This window comes from Oncorhynchus tshawytscha, linkage group LG19 (genome assembly GCF_018296145.1).
Source record: "Oncorhynchus tshawytscha isolate Ot180627B linkage group LG19, Otsh_v2.0, whole genome shotgun sequence".
In the NCBI taxonomy this organism is placed as follows: Eukaryota; Metazoa; Chordata; class Actinopteri; order Salmoniformes; family Salmonidae; genus Oncorhynchus; species Oncorhynchus tshawytscha.
In genome coordinates this window covers 33,580,555-33,594,458 of record NC_056447.1, presented here as the reverse complement: position 1 = coordinate 33,594,458, position 13,904 = coordinate 33,580,555, and the positions used below count along the sequence as shown (strand labels likewise).

Here is a 13,904-nt window from a genome sequence, read left to right as displayed (position 1 = left end):
ACAGCTTGTATCTCCAGGCCATCAGACTGTTAAACAGTCACCACTAGCCGGCCTCCGCCCAGTACCCTGCCCTGAACCATAGTCACGGTTTCTACCCGGTTACCACCCGGTACTCTACCCTGCACTTTAGAGACTGCTGCCCTATGTACATAGTCATTGAACGCTCATCACATTTAATGTTTACACTGTTTCAGCAACATTTTCTTAGTCAAAGTCACTTTGAGTCAAAATGCAAGCCGATATCTACCGCTCAGATTTGTTTTAAACACGACTTAAACGTAAACCAATGAGCATTATGAGGTTTGTGCAGTAGGCTATAGGCCCAATACATTAACACTGCATATTGGCTATTGCCCTGCCAATAGGGCTTGAATTGCCCTGCCAATGTTCATCTCAGAACATTTTAGAAATTATATTTTAAACCATTTGGTATATGATCACACTGGTAATATTACAGCTGAGTCAGCATACATTTATTTTAGAATTGTTTTGATTTTACTGGACTGATGGGCCTGCATGTGATGGTCAGCCTGAGGGGAGGGAGAGTGCAGCGGTGAGGCTGCCTCTCACCTCACTCACTGTTCAGCCGCTCTCTCTCCCTCAGCTGAGAAAAGGGTCTTCCAGCTGATGGCAAAACTCAAGTCGCACTGCATTATTTCTGCCTCATGCACCAATTCATGTTGTTACTGCTATGACCAGAGAAAGTTGAAATATTCCTGGATATTAATAACCTTTTGTGACTCCCAAACCCGCATGCGGGAGCGTAATCATCGCCTGAAACTAATTAGCATAACGCAACGGACATAAGTATCCCTAGAAAATATTCCTATTCATGAAAATCACAAATGAAATATATTGAGACACAGCTTAGCCTTTTGTTAATCACCCTGTCATCTCAGATTTTCAAAATATGCTTTACAGCCAAAGCTAGACAAGCATTTGTGTAAGTTTATCGATAGCCTAGCATAGCATTATGCCTTGCTAGCAGCAGGCAACCTTGTCACAAATCAGAAAAGCATCAAATTAAATCGTTTACCTTTGATGAACTTCGGATGTTTTCACTGACGAGACTCCCAGGTAGAAAGCCAAAGTTCATTTTTTCCCAAAATATTATTTTTGTAGGCGAAATAGCTCCGTTTGCTCTTCACGTTTGGCTGAGAAATCGCCCGGAAATTGTAGTCACGAAAACGGCGAAAAATATTCCAAATTAGCTCCATAATATCGACAGAAACATGGTAAATGTTGTTTATAATCAAACCTCAAGGTGTTTTTCGAATATCTATTCGATAATATATCCGTTGTCGGGACAATTCGTTTTTCAGTAGGACCGATTGGAGTAATGGCTACCTCTGTATTTTACGCAAGAATCTCTCGGAGCCACCATGTGACCACTTACGCAATGTAGCCGCCTACGGCTATTCTTCAACATAAATGCGTAAAACTACGTCACAATGCTGTAGACACCTTGGGGAATACGTAGAAAGCGTAAGCTCGTTGATGACACATTCACAGCTCAATAGGGACTCATTGGAACGCAGCACTTTCAAAACCTGGGGCACTTCCGGATTGGATTTTACTCAGGCTTTCGCCTGCAACATCAGTTCTGTTATACTCACAGACAATATCTTTACAGGTTTGGAAACGAGAGTGTTTAGAGTGTTTTCTATCCAAAGCTGTCAATTATATGCATATTCTAGCGGGAACAGTTTTTTTTCTTCCAAAAATGAAAATACTGCCCCCTAACACAAAGGTTTTAAAAAGATAGAAGCTGCTAATAATAAGGCAAGCGTATGGGAACACATTGCTATAGTAATTCATTGCAGCTGCAGTCCTGGTTGTAGTGTGAGTGGAAGTAGGGAGAACGCACCTTTTATGGCTTATAACGGTGTTGAACAAGTTTTTAAATCTCACAGTTTAAACTTTGCTGTAGGTTCAAGATTTGTTTTTACAGTCTATGGCTCGAGGAAACTGTGCAGACAGCTACCCTGCCTCCCCAGCAGGAGCGTTGGACTAGTAACCGGAAGGTTGCAAGTTCAAATCCCCGAGCTGACAAGGTACAAATCTGTCGTTCTGCCCCTGAACAGGCAGTTAACCCACTGTTCCTAGGCCGTCATTGAAAATAAGAATTTGTTCTTAACTGACTTGCCTAGTTAAATAAAGGTAAAATAAAAAATCTGAGCTATCTGATTGGCCATTGGTAGGCCTATAGGTGCACTTGATTTGTTCTCTGGGCCTGCCGGCTAGATGGAGTACTACCTTAAAACTTGTGAAATGGTTCAAAATGGGAACACTAGGGCTGCTGAATCAAGTGCACCTATTGCCAACAGCGCAACAAATAAAATTAAAATAGGAACGCAAGGCTTTATTGTTTTTTTTACAGAAATGTTTGGTAATCAACTAATCCTATATAACTACTGCTGCACATACCTTTTCTATTTATATACTGTCCAAACGGTTCATTATATGTATATACGTTTATATTCCGGTCTATGAGAGTGCTCGGTGTGATATATTAAAACATCTGGATATGTATATTGTGTTTTTCTAAATGATTGATAGGTATTACTGCACTGTTTGAGCCAGAAACACAAGCATTTCACTGCACCTGCAATAACATCTGCAAATCTGTGCACACGAACAATAAACTGAGTTGATTTTAGTGTGTTTGCTCAAAGCACTGCAAATTCCTTGGTCAGATCACATACCTTTTAGTGCTTAAGGTGAAGCCAGATCCAGCCCTTGCTTTCATGCCTGACATGACATGGTTGGAAAGCTCCTTTAAAGAACTGTGTGTGTGTGATGATGTTTCAGGCCTCTGTGAGTGTATCCCAGCCGGCGCCACCCGAGCAGGCAGCAGGTCCGACAACACTTGTCCCTCAGTCTGTGGAGAGGTAAAGCATCACATCATCTCTCCACAACAGCCCAAGACCTAGCTCATACCAGAATGCCTTTTCTGCTACTCAATATGTTTTATTAAAAATACATATTTATATGGAACGGCCCTATGTTCATTGTGATGTCCTCCTAGTAATTGCTAAATGCCTCCTCTCTCTCTCCCCCACCTCTCTCTCTCTCTCTCTCTCTCCCCCACCTCTCTCCTCTCTCTCTCTCCCCCCCACCTCTCTCCCTCTCTCTCTCTCTCCCCCCACCTCTCTCCTCTCTCTCTCTCCCCCCACCTCTCTCCTCTCTCTCTCTCCCCCCCTCTCTCTCTCTCTCCCCCCACCTCTCTCCTCTCTCTCTCTCCCCCCACCTCTCTCCTCTCTCTCTCTCCCCCACCTCTCTCTCTCTCTCTCCCCCCACCTCTCTCCTCTCTCTCTCTCCCCCCCCACCTCTCTCCTCTCTCTCTCTCCCCCACCTCTCTCCTCTCTCTCTCTCCCCCACCTCTCTCCTCTCTCCTCTCCCCCCACCCTCTCTCTCTCCTCCCCCACCTCTCACCTCTCTCTCCTCTCTCTCTCCCCCACCTCTCTCTCCTCCTCTCTCTCCCCCACCTCTCTCCCCCCACCTCCTCTCTCTCTCCCCCCACCTCTCTCCTCTCTCTCTCCCCCACCCTCTCTCTCTCTCTCTCTCTCCCCCACCTCTCTCTCTCTCTCTCTCCCCCACCTCTCTCTCTCTCTCTCTCTCTCTCTCTCCCCCTCGCCTCTCTCTCTCTCTCTCCCCCGCCTCTCTCTCTCTCTCTCCCCCCGCCTCTCTCTCTCTCTCCCCCGCCTCTCTCTCTCTCTCCCCCGCCTCTCTCTCTCTCTCTCCCCCGCCTCTCTCTCTCTCTCTCCCCCGCCTCTCTCTCTCTCTCCCCCCGCTCTCTCTCTCTCTCTCTCCCCTCCCCCCGCCTCTCTCTCTCTCTCTCTCTCTCTCCCCCCGCCTCTCTCTCTCTCTCTCTCTCCCCCCGCCTCTCTCTCTCTCTCCCCCCCCTCTCCCTCTCCGCCTCTCTCTCTCCCCCCCGCCTCTCTCTCTCTCTCTCCCCCGCCTCTCTCTCTCTCTCTCCCCCTCTCTCCCCCGCCTCTCTCTCTCTCTCCCCCGCCTCTCTCTCTCTCTCTCTCCCCCCCCTCTCTCTCTCTCTCTCCCCCGCCTCCCCCCGCCTCTCTCTCTCTCTCTCCCCCGCCTCTCTCTCTCTCTCTCCCCCGCCTCTCTCTCTCTCTCTCCCCCCGCCTCTCTCTCTCTCTCTCTCTCCCCCGCCTCTCTCTCTCTCTCTCCCCCCCCCCGCCTCTCTCTCTCTCTCTCCCCCGCCTCTCTCTCTCTCTCTCCCCCGCTCTCTCTCTCTCTCTCTCCCCGCCCTCTCTCTCTCTCTCTCCCCCGCCTCTCTCTCTCTCTCCCCCCCTCTCTCTCTCTCTCTCTCCCCCCCGCCTCTCTCTCTCTCTCTCCCCCCGCCTCTCTCTCTCTCTCTCCCCCGCCTCCTCTCTCTCTCTCCCCCCGCTCTCTCTCTCTCTCTCCCCCGCCTCTCTCTCTCTCTCTCCCCGCCTCTCTCTCTCTCTCTCCCCCCGCCTCTCTCTCTCTCTCCCCCCCCTCTCTCTCTCTCTCCCCCGCCTCTCTCTCTCTCTCTCTCTCCTCTCTCTCTCTCTCTCTCTCTCCCCCGCCTCTCTCTCTCTCCCCCCGCCTCTCTCTCTCTCCCCCCGCCTCTCTCTCTCTCCCCCCCTCTCTCTCTCTCTCTCTCTCTCTCTCCCCCCGCCTCTCTCTCTCTCTCTCCCCCGCCTCTCTCTCTCTCTCTCCCCCGCCTCTCTCTCTCTCTCTCCCCCCGCCTCTCTCTCTCTCTCCCCCCCGCCTCTCTCTCTCTCTCCCCCCGCTCTCTCTCTCTCTCCCCCCCCGCCTCTCTCTCTCTCTCTCTCTCCCCCGCCTCTCTCTCTCTCTCCCCCGCCTCTCTCTCTCTCTCCCCCCTCTCTCTCTCTCCCCCCTCTCTCTCTCTCTCTCCCCCCGCCTCTCTCTCTCTCTCTCCCCCGCCTCTCTCTCTCTCTCTCTCCCCCCCGCCTCTCTCTCTCTCTCTCCCCCGCCTCTCCCCCGCCTCTCTCTCTCTCCCCCCGCCTCTCTCTCTCTCTCCCCCGCTCTCTCTCTCTCTCCCCCGCCTCTCTCTCTCTCCCCCCTCTCTCTCTCTCTCTCCCCCGCCTCTCTCTCTCTCTCTCTCTCTCTCTCTCCCCCGCCTCTCTCTCTCTCCCCCCGCCTCTCTCTCTCTCCCCCCCGCCTCTCTCTCTCTCTCCCCCGCTCTCTCTCTCTCCCCCGCCTCCTCTCTCCCCCGCCTCTCTCTCCCCCCGCCTCTCTCTCTCTCCCCCGCCTCTCTCTCCCCCGCCTCTCTCTCTCCCCCCGCCTCTCTCTCCCCCCGCCTCTCTCTCTCCCCCGCCTCTCTCTCCCCCCCTCTCTCTCTCTCTCTCCCCGCCTCTCTCTCTCTCTCTCTCCCCCGCCTCTCTCTCTCTCTCCCCCGCCTCTCTCTCTCTCTCCCCCGCCTCTCTCTCTCTCTCTCTCCCCCGCCTCTCTCTCTCTCTCTCTCTCCCCCGCCTCTCTCTCTCCCCCGCCTCTCTCTCTCTCTCTCCCAGTTGCCTGTCAGACGCAGCGTCAGGTCTGAGTGACGGCTATGAAGGGGCGTCGGGTGGTAGACACGAGGGGCGCTCCATGATCAAGCGGCACCAGCGGCGTTCCGTACGCAGCCGCTCTCGGCATGATAAGACCGCCAAGGCCAAGCTCAACGTCCTCAATGTAAGAGTCACTTTCACCTAAACTCACTGTCTGTATTCTCTCATATGGCAACTCTATCTCCTCGGCCCCCCTTTGTTGGCCAAATGTCCATTAACTTTCTCAACATACCCAGGTTTTCCCAAAATACTGTTTGGAGGATTCCAACATTTCTGTTATTATCCCCTACTGACAACTGGGAATCTTACAACCAAGATTCCAGGAAAACCAGTGAATTCTGGGAAAATTGCAGGATTTCTACAACCCTATGTTGACCTTTCATCCTCTCTCTGTCTATACAGATGTCCAGTTGTACACTGAACAAAAATATAATATTAATAAAAGATCCCTGAAATGTTCCATACGCACAAAAGCATGTTTCTCTCAAATGTTGTGTACAAATGTGTTAACATCCCTGTTAGTGAGCATTTCTCCTTTGTCAAGATAATCCATCCACCTGACAGGTGTGGCATATCAAGAAGCTGATTAAACAGCATGATCATTACACAGGTGCACCTTGTGCTGGAGACAATGAAAGGCCACTCTAAAATGTGCAGTTTTGTCACACAACACAATGCCACAGATGTCTCAAGTACACCCAATCGGCCTCACAACCGCACACTATGTGCATGGAGTCGTGTGGGCGAGCGGTGTGCTGATGTCAACGCTGTGAAAAGTGTGTCCTGTGGTGGTGGGGTTATGGTATGGACAGGCACAAGCTACGGACAACGAGTACAGTTGCGTTTTATTGATGGCAATTTGAATGCACAGAGATAACGTGACGAGATCCCGAGACCCATTGTCATGCCACTCATCTGCTGCCATCGCCTCATGTTTCAGCATGATAATGCACGGCCCAGTTCCCGCTAATATCCAGCGACTTCGCACAGCCATTGAAGAGGAGTGGGACAGCATTCCATAGGCCACAATCAACAGCTTGCTCAACTCTAAGCGAAGGAGATGTTGTGCTGCATGAGGCAAATGGTGGTCACATCAGATACTGACTGGTTTTCTGATTCACTCCCCTACTTAAAAAAGTTTACTAAAGGATGCATATCTGTATTCCCTGTCATGTGAAAGCCATAGGTTAGGGCCTAATGCATTTATTTAAATTGACTGATTTCCTTATATGAACTCAGTAAAATATTTGAAATGTGTGTCAGTCATCTGACACACCAAATAAAAATTTATTTTTCACATGCCCCCGAATACAACTGGTGTAGACATTACCATGAAATGCTTACTTATAAGCCCTTAACCCAGGGCAGTAGCAGAGAGATGACTTGGGTGGCTGGAAGCTGGTCCCATGTAACTCAGTTTGTAGAGCATGGTGCTTGCAGCGCCAGGGTTGTGGGTTCCATTCAAATATATGCACTCACTACTTACTGTAAGTCGCTCTGGATAAGAGCGTCTGCTAAATGACTCATGTAAAATGTGGCTGGAGTCTGACAATTTTGACACTGCCTAGTGTAGAGGTCCTGGATGGCAGGAAGAATGAACTAATCTTTGTGTCGGTTTCAGATCTCCAACATGGGAGACCGGGTGGCAGAGTGCCAGCTGGAGACTCACAACAGGAAGATGGTGACCTTTAAGTTTGACCTGGACGGAGATAACCCAGAGGAGATTGCACAGATCATGGTAATGATAGTAAACACATAAGCACCGATCTGGATTGTATTGAATCTCCATCAAATATTCCCTAAGGCTCTGTAGTCAAAAGTAAAGGAATTTGATATTTTATTTTGGTAGCTCCACAGATCTATGTGGATTGAAATGGGCACGATTTGTGGGTATTGTAGTTCAATATCTGTCCTTTTCTAAGGTGCTGAGTGAATTTATCCTGGAGAGCGAACGTGAGTCGTTCATCGAGCAGGTTCGTGAAGTCATCGAAATGGCGGACGATAGAGAGGGCATGAAGGAAGGCTATGCTCAACCACCCTTTACACAGGTAACATACTCGAACAACACACAGCAACACGTCATCCTTCACGTACCCACCCACTAACTCCTGGGCAGCCTTTAGTTGACATGGTGTTGTCCTTCTCTCTCCACAGATTGTGGTGGATGACCCCTCACAGCAGCCTGACATGCCCACTCATCTGCCTGGTAAACTTGTACCTACACATTACTATCTCTACTGAAAGATGATTGTCTGAGCTCCACCTCCTCACTCCTTGACCCCTCACCTCTAACCCATTGCCCCTCAGGTGTTCCTCCCAGCGTTGCAGCTCAGGTAGTCCACTCTGCAGGCCGGAGGTTCATTGTCAGCCCTGTCCCAGAGTCCCGTCTGAGGGAGCAATTCTTCGGCCCTCCATCTGCTAACACCTCGTTTGGGGATGAACCCCCTCAAGGTGAGAGGGACTGGAATCTGTGGGCCATAGAGTGCAACTAGAACTCTCATAGGATGTTAGAATGCTGTGTTCCAAACATGTGCCCCTCTTCCATCTCTGGATGATTTGAGAACTCTAAAACATGTTCCTTGATGCATATACCAGTATGTTTGAACTCATGATGATAACCTGTACACTTACAACAAGTAATGTATGTAAGTGACTCTGTGTTCCTCCCTTCAACCCCAGTGAGTCTGGGCCTGTCCCTGTCTGCCCCCTCAGGCCACCTCCAGCAGGCCTTAACTGAGATGAGGCAGCCGCATGGGGAGAGACGAGCCACCATGGGCCACCCAGCCGAGCCAGACACCAGCATAGTCCCCTCCTCCCTGCGCCCAGCCTCCCCTCTCTCCCACCCTCACCAAACCTTGGCTCCCCCAGAGGCTACAGTCCCCACCAACACTAGCTTCTCCACCCTGCCTCCTGTCTCAGTCATCCCCTCTGGGTCCTCCACTCTTCCTCCCTCCACATGCCAAGTTGCAACCGGGAGGGTGTCTCCAACCCCAGTTCCAGCCCCTGCATCTGCTACCACTGATCCCACCCCACACCCCCAGCCTGACTACCAAGCTGCCCCCTCTCAGCCTACCCCTGCCCAAATCACATCCCCTCCTCCAGCTGCTCCCCAGGCCACCCCGGCCCCTGTCCCCCCAGCTGCAACCCACCAGCTGGGAAGCAGCTCTGCCCCTTTCCCCCCTGTCTCTGGAGCTCCACCCAGTAACTCTGGGACTGTGACCAGCTCAGAGCAGCACCCTGCAGCTGACCTTGTTCCTATTCCATCCTCTCAGCCTATCCCTGAGTCCATACCTGTCACTCAGCCCACCTCCTCCCAGTCCCAGCTTATCCCTGCCTCTGTCCCTGTGGCACAGTCTGCAATGGCACCCATCCAACTTCCACCCTCTACCCTGCCCTCCCAACCGTCCCAGCCAGGGGACCCAGATGGGGTAGAGTCCCAGTCCAAGGTCCCTGGTATAGATGACATACATGCCCTGGATAAGAAGCTGCGCTCCCTCTTTAAGGACACATCCTCTGCGGACACTGGCAACACTGAGACCACCTCCCCCTCCACAGGGACCATCTCCCCTCCCCCCGGGGCGGCCCCGGTGCCCCCCTCCAACCTGTCTCTCACCGCCGGGGGACAGGGAGCCCAGGGCCCCACCGCGACCCCAGGACAGGGCCTCACACCAGGGGGACATGCACAGACACCTCCAGCCAAGCCTGGTCAAGCCACCAGTGCACAGGTACAATGGAGGGAACTGTCTTTGTCTAGTGACTGAGAAGATACAGTATTTGTATTAAACGCTTTTCCCCCTCTACTCTTTCCTCCGTTGTAACTTGGATATGATTTTCTCCCACCTCGATGATAATGAAATCTTCCTGTGTGTCTGTGTCAGGTGTATCCTGTTGGCTCCGAGCAGGCAGGCACCCCTACCTCCGAGCAACTGCCTCCATTCCCAGGACCAAACCAGGTTAGTTCTTTTCACAACTTGTTCCTTTGAGAAGTTGTAAATTGTGTGAAGTTGTGAGTTTTGTAGGTGTGTGGAATAGGTGATTATTTACTGTTGTTAGGTATGAGTTGTAGTAGTGGTGAGTTATTTTGAGTGGTACTTTCTGAGTTAGTTGAGTTGGTTTGTTTGTTACTGACATGTCTTGTTTGTGTGTCTAGTCCCAGCAGCCTGTGGGTAGTCTGGACGGCCAGCTAAGGAGAGCTCTGAGCCCAGAGACCATCCCAGGGAGCAGTGAGGCAGCCTTGCCCTCCACAAGGGTCGTTGAACTGGGACGCTTCCAAGTCTCCGTTGCAGCAGACGCTAGCACCGGCAGCACTCCTGACCCCTCCAACATCGCCTCCTCTTCCTCTCTCACCCCATCCTCCTCATCCTCCTCTTCCTCTTCCTCCTCTTCCTCCCTCTCCAGCCCGGAAAACACCCTCCACCGCTCTTCCTCCCTCCTTTCCAAAGGGGTCCGGAGAGGAGACTCTGTAGATGCGCTCTCTTCTGTCCCAACACAGCCCACCACCATCGGACGCTTCCAGGTGTCTACTAGTGCCAGCACTGGCCCCAGCCCTAATTCTGTCTCGAAGGTGGGCCGTTTCTCAGTGATGCCAGCCACAGTCAATCCCATGGCACCTCCGGGGTCTAGCCCCTCCCATCAGAACGGCCCTTCCTCTTCGACCTCTGACCTCCGTAGCTCCGCCCCTGGTGTGAACATTGGTTCATTTAACCATTACATGACCAGCGACAACGAGGACGACTCGGGGCCTGAGGACGAGGCCTTCCAGAGCGAAGTCAGCTGCCTCCGAGAGAAGTATGTTACCTTCACTCCTCCAATATTTAACCTGTTTGCTGTTTTGGGCTATATTTCTCTTATTTGTTTATCTCAATGGGATCACTTGCATAAGTAAAGGATAAAATGAGAGGGGTGAATGTTGTACTGGATTTTATGTTATTATTAGGGATGTGATGGTCATGGAGTTTTGGATGACGATAATTGGCCAGCCAAATGACCGAGACCTCTGTAATAACCGTTAGAATAGCAAATAAATATGCAGTTGTTTGTTGCTCCTTGCTGAAACAAGCAAGTTGTTGGAGCAAAGTTCAATCACATTGTTAAGAGTCCACTGACTCAACTGCATGAATGCCCGTCTTAAGTCAGCTGTTCCTAGCAACAACAACAAAAAATAAACGGTTATGAGTCATTTTATTTTTATGACGCTCTTCATCCATAACCTTCAGTTACACAGTAATTGTGCCAGCACTAGTTACAACCCTGCCCTCTCCTCCCCCCCACAGACATATGATAGAGATCCAGACCCTCCACTCACGGCAGAAGGAGGAAATAGATGCTCTGTTCACCAGGCTGGGTAAACCTCCTCCTTCAGCTGTCCTCTCCCCTGCTATGGCTGGGGGCAGACGTAGACCCAAGACCAAGGCCAGCAAATCAGCCCGCAGCAGCGCCCAGGCCAGCCCCCAGCACTCGGGTAACCAGAGTTATGATTGGTCTGTCTGTGCACTGCTGAATGGAAATTTACACGACTGCAAGCAACAACTAATTTGTTGATATTAAAGGGTAGAGGCTGCTAGATTAGGATGTGTAAATGTAATGTGATCCGTTTCTCTCCTCTCAACTCTCTGGTTGGTGTGTGTGTTTAGGAGTCCCAGTCACAGGCCAGATCCCCCCAGCGTCCCCACCTAAGCAGATGTCTCCCCCCACTGCAGCGCTCTCAGACAGCCAGACTTCTACCATGGGTAAGCACACAGAGCTGTTTTCCTTTTGTCTATGCTCCTTCACTACATGTTTTAAAAAGGAAAACCTAAGCAATATTCCTCAAACCAAGAGATAACTCTCCAGAAGAGAAGCCAAACTTGATTGAGAAATTAGTTGGCTTCCCAGGTTGAACTCGTCCCTGTGTTCCTTTCAGGAGTGAGTGGGACCAGTTCAGACAGTGGAGTGAACACCAGCCAGTCTCAGCCATCAGGCCCTAACACAGCGCCGGCCCTAACACAGAACCGAAAGGGCACGTTCACAGACGACCTGCACCAGCTTGTTGACAACTGGGCCCGAGACGCCATCAGCCTCTCCCAGGGCAAGAAAGGACCCAAGGGAACAGCCCAGGGACCCGGACATGACGTAAGACCACACTTCTCATTCTAAAGAAAAGTGTATCTCAATAAATCGTTTTTTTGGCTCTATTTTACATAATTTTTGCCCTTTTTTCTCAATTGTAGTTTTGAACGTGTTATGTGCTAATGTAACTAAACTGAGCTGCAACTTCCCCTTGTCTTTCCCTCTTATGGCCCCTCCCTAACTACAGATCCCTCTACATATCCCTCCACAAGCAAACATGAGCCGAAAGTTTTCTGCCCCCGGCCACCTGTGCCCTACCCTCCCGTCTACCACCCTGGCAGGTGCCCACCTCCCCATTACCACTAACCCCTCCAACCCACTCTGCCAGCGTCAGGGCTCTCTAGGCCCCCCTCCCCAGGGATTTGGCTATGGCACAGCCCCCTACAGCGCCCCCCAGTGGGCAGGACCCTGTCAGGTGGGTCTCCTGGCCCAGTACCAGGCCCCTTCCGTGGCCTCAGCCCCCCTTCAGCAGGCCTTCCACATGGGAGCCACCCAGAAACCTGTTAGCAACCCTGGAGGTCCCAACCTGAGGCCCACATAGCCCAGTCTGCAGCCCTGGACCTGGGTTAGTAAGGCTGGGCTGATAGGAACTGAGGGCAGGGAGGAAGAGAGCCATAGGAGGACAACTACTATCTGACGTTCTATTTCACTAATTGGTGAGGTGAAATAAAGAGGATGAAGTGAAAATGGAGGAGAGGAGGCTGTGGTTCAGTCCTGTCAGACAGACAGAGATGACTGTCAGTTGGAGGGAGAGTGCAATACATACCCACAGCACACAATCACACCTTCACCCTTACCAGGGCCCAGTCTTTTCTGCCAATGGCTGTGGAAGCAGGCTGTGATTGACATTTGGGTTTGTCCAATGAAAGTTATGGACCCAAGGGCACAACTGGCAATGGCCAAAGACATCTGTTGAAAGCACCATTGTGATCTCATCATTCCCTTAAACAGGAGGGTAGGGTGGGGGAAGTCTTAATCACTTCTTGACTGTAACTGGCCTTAAGCTTACCTAGGACAGAGTTAGCAGATGGAGAGAACCCCCACAAACACATACACATACGCCTCCTAGCACTACTGTCATTGGCTGAGATTGAGGCTTTGAATGGTATGAGAAACTGATTAATTGTGGGTAACAAGTTTGTATAATGAAAGGAGAGTGAGATATGTAGAGAAGCAAGGAGGTGGGATGAGAGAAAGATAGTGAATGGAAGTTGGTTAGGTAGGGTTATAGTGGATAGTGTTTGGCTAGTGTTACTCATTTGATCACCATACAGTACGATGCAGTAATAGCAATGTGAGGAAAGGAGTGAGCCCCCTGTGTAAGAGTGGCCTTAAACCCCCAAACACATACACATTGTCTTTGTATATAGAGATATTTCTTGTCCTAAGTTATGGTTATATTTGATTATCTGTCCCTCTGAGCTGGTCTGATGTGATGTTCTGCCTGACTGGGTGTGTTAGTTTCTTATGAGACCATCACCTAATGTTAGTGTGAGCTAAGTAACAGACCTGTCTGTAGATAGTTTATTAATACCTACTTCACCTGTCTTGTCCAGGCTTTGGATTTACCCTGAAGTGACTGTATCCATGAGTGTTTTAGGTTTATGCCTTAGCAACTGGTTAGGCTCAGTGGTTTGAGTTGCTGGCTTCAGCTACTGTGATCATTTGGTTTTCGACCTTAGCTACTGTGTCGGTCAGTTGTCTCACACCTCACCACCTGGTGTACTGTAGTCAGACTCTGGTAAGCAAGGCTATGGTCCTTGGTACAGTTCTGTTAGAAAGGCATTACATTCTTGAGGCATAGGGTTATCTTGCGAGTGAACGGTGCATGGTGTTCACACACAGACCTCTAAGCAATATCAACAAAAATGTCTTTAACCTTATTTCCAGTTGTCATCTTTCAGAATCATGGGGTTTCTGTGGCTTGTTTTATGTGTATATTTTAAATAAAAATACAAAATATGTTCTTTATCGACCTGTTCAGCGATCAGATTTTGATGTTTCACAGTAATTATTAAAGGTTGTTAAACAACATGTAGTTAAAGGAATATAAAAGTGCAATTGCAGGGTTATTATTAGTATTATAATCTGTCACACAGGGGAGTAGTTATGTGCTTCTTCTGTTCTTATCATACACCACCGTGTAATTTTATCTTGTTTTACTGTGCATATATATATGTATATATGTATGTACATATATGTATGCTTATGTGTGTCTATGTATGTCTATATATATATATATGT

The 13,904-nt window shown here is 50.3% G+C and overlaps 1 protein-coding gene across 1 annotated transcript in view; it reads left to right on the top strand.

Moving 5' to 3' along the window:
• The window catches only part of LOC112218663 (serine/threonine-protein kinase WNK1), a 70,792-nt gene extending 56,888 nt beyond the window's left edge, over window positions 1–13,904 (top strand). The window contains exons 14-26 of the mRNA XM_042301169.1: window positions 2,812–2,891; window positions 5,517–5,676; window positions 7,174–7,290; window positions 7,475–7,600; window positions 7,707–7,758; window positions 7,860–8,003; window positions 8,232–9,277; window positions 9,431–9,505; window positions 9,703–10,340; window positions 10,826–11,013; window positions 11,186–11,281; window positions 11,455–11,663; window positions 11,848–13,904. Of these exons, the coding sequence (XP_042157103.1) occupies window positions 2,812–2,891; window positions 5,517–5,676; window positions 7,174–7,290; window positions 7,475–7,600; window positions 7,707–7,758; window positions 7,860–8,003; window positions 8,232–9,277; window positions 9,431–9,505; window positions 9,703–10,340; window positions 10,826–11,013; window positions 11,186–11,281; window positions 11,455–11,663; window positions 11,848–12,201 (3,285 nt within the window). The 3' untranslated portion in view covers window positions 12,202–13,904. The remainder of the gene's footprint in view (window positions 1–2,811; window positions 2,892–5,516; window positions 5,677–7,173; window positions 7,291–7,474; window positions 7,601–7,706; window positions 7,759–7,859; window positions 8,004–8,231; window positions 9,278–9,430; window positions 9,506–9,702; window positions 10,341–10,825; window positions 11,014–11,185; window positions 11,282–11,454; window positions 11,664–11,847) is intronic.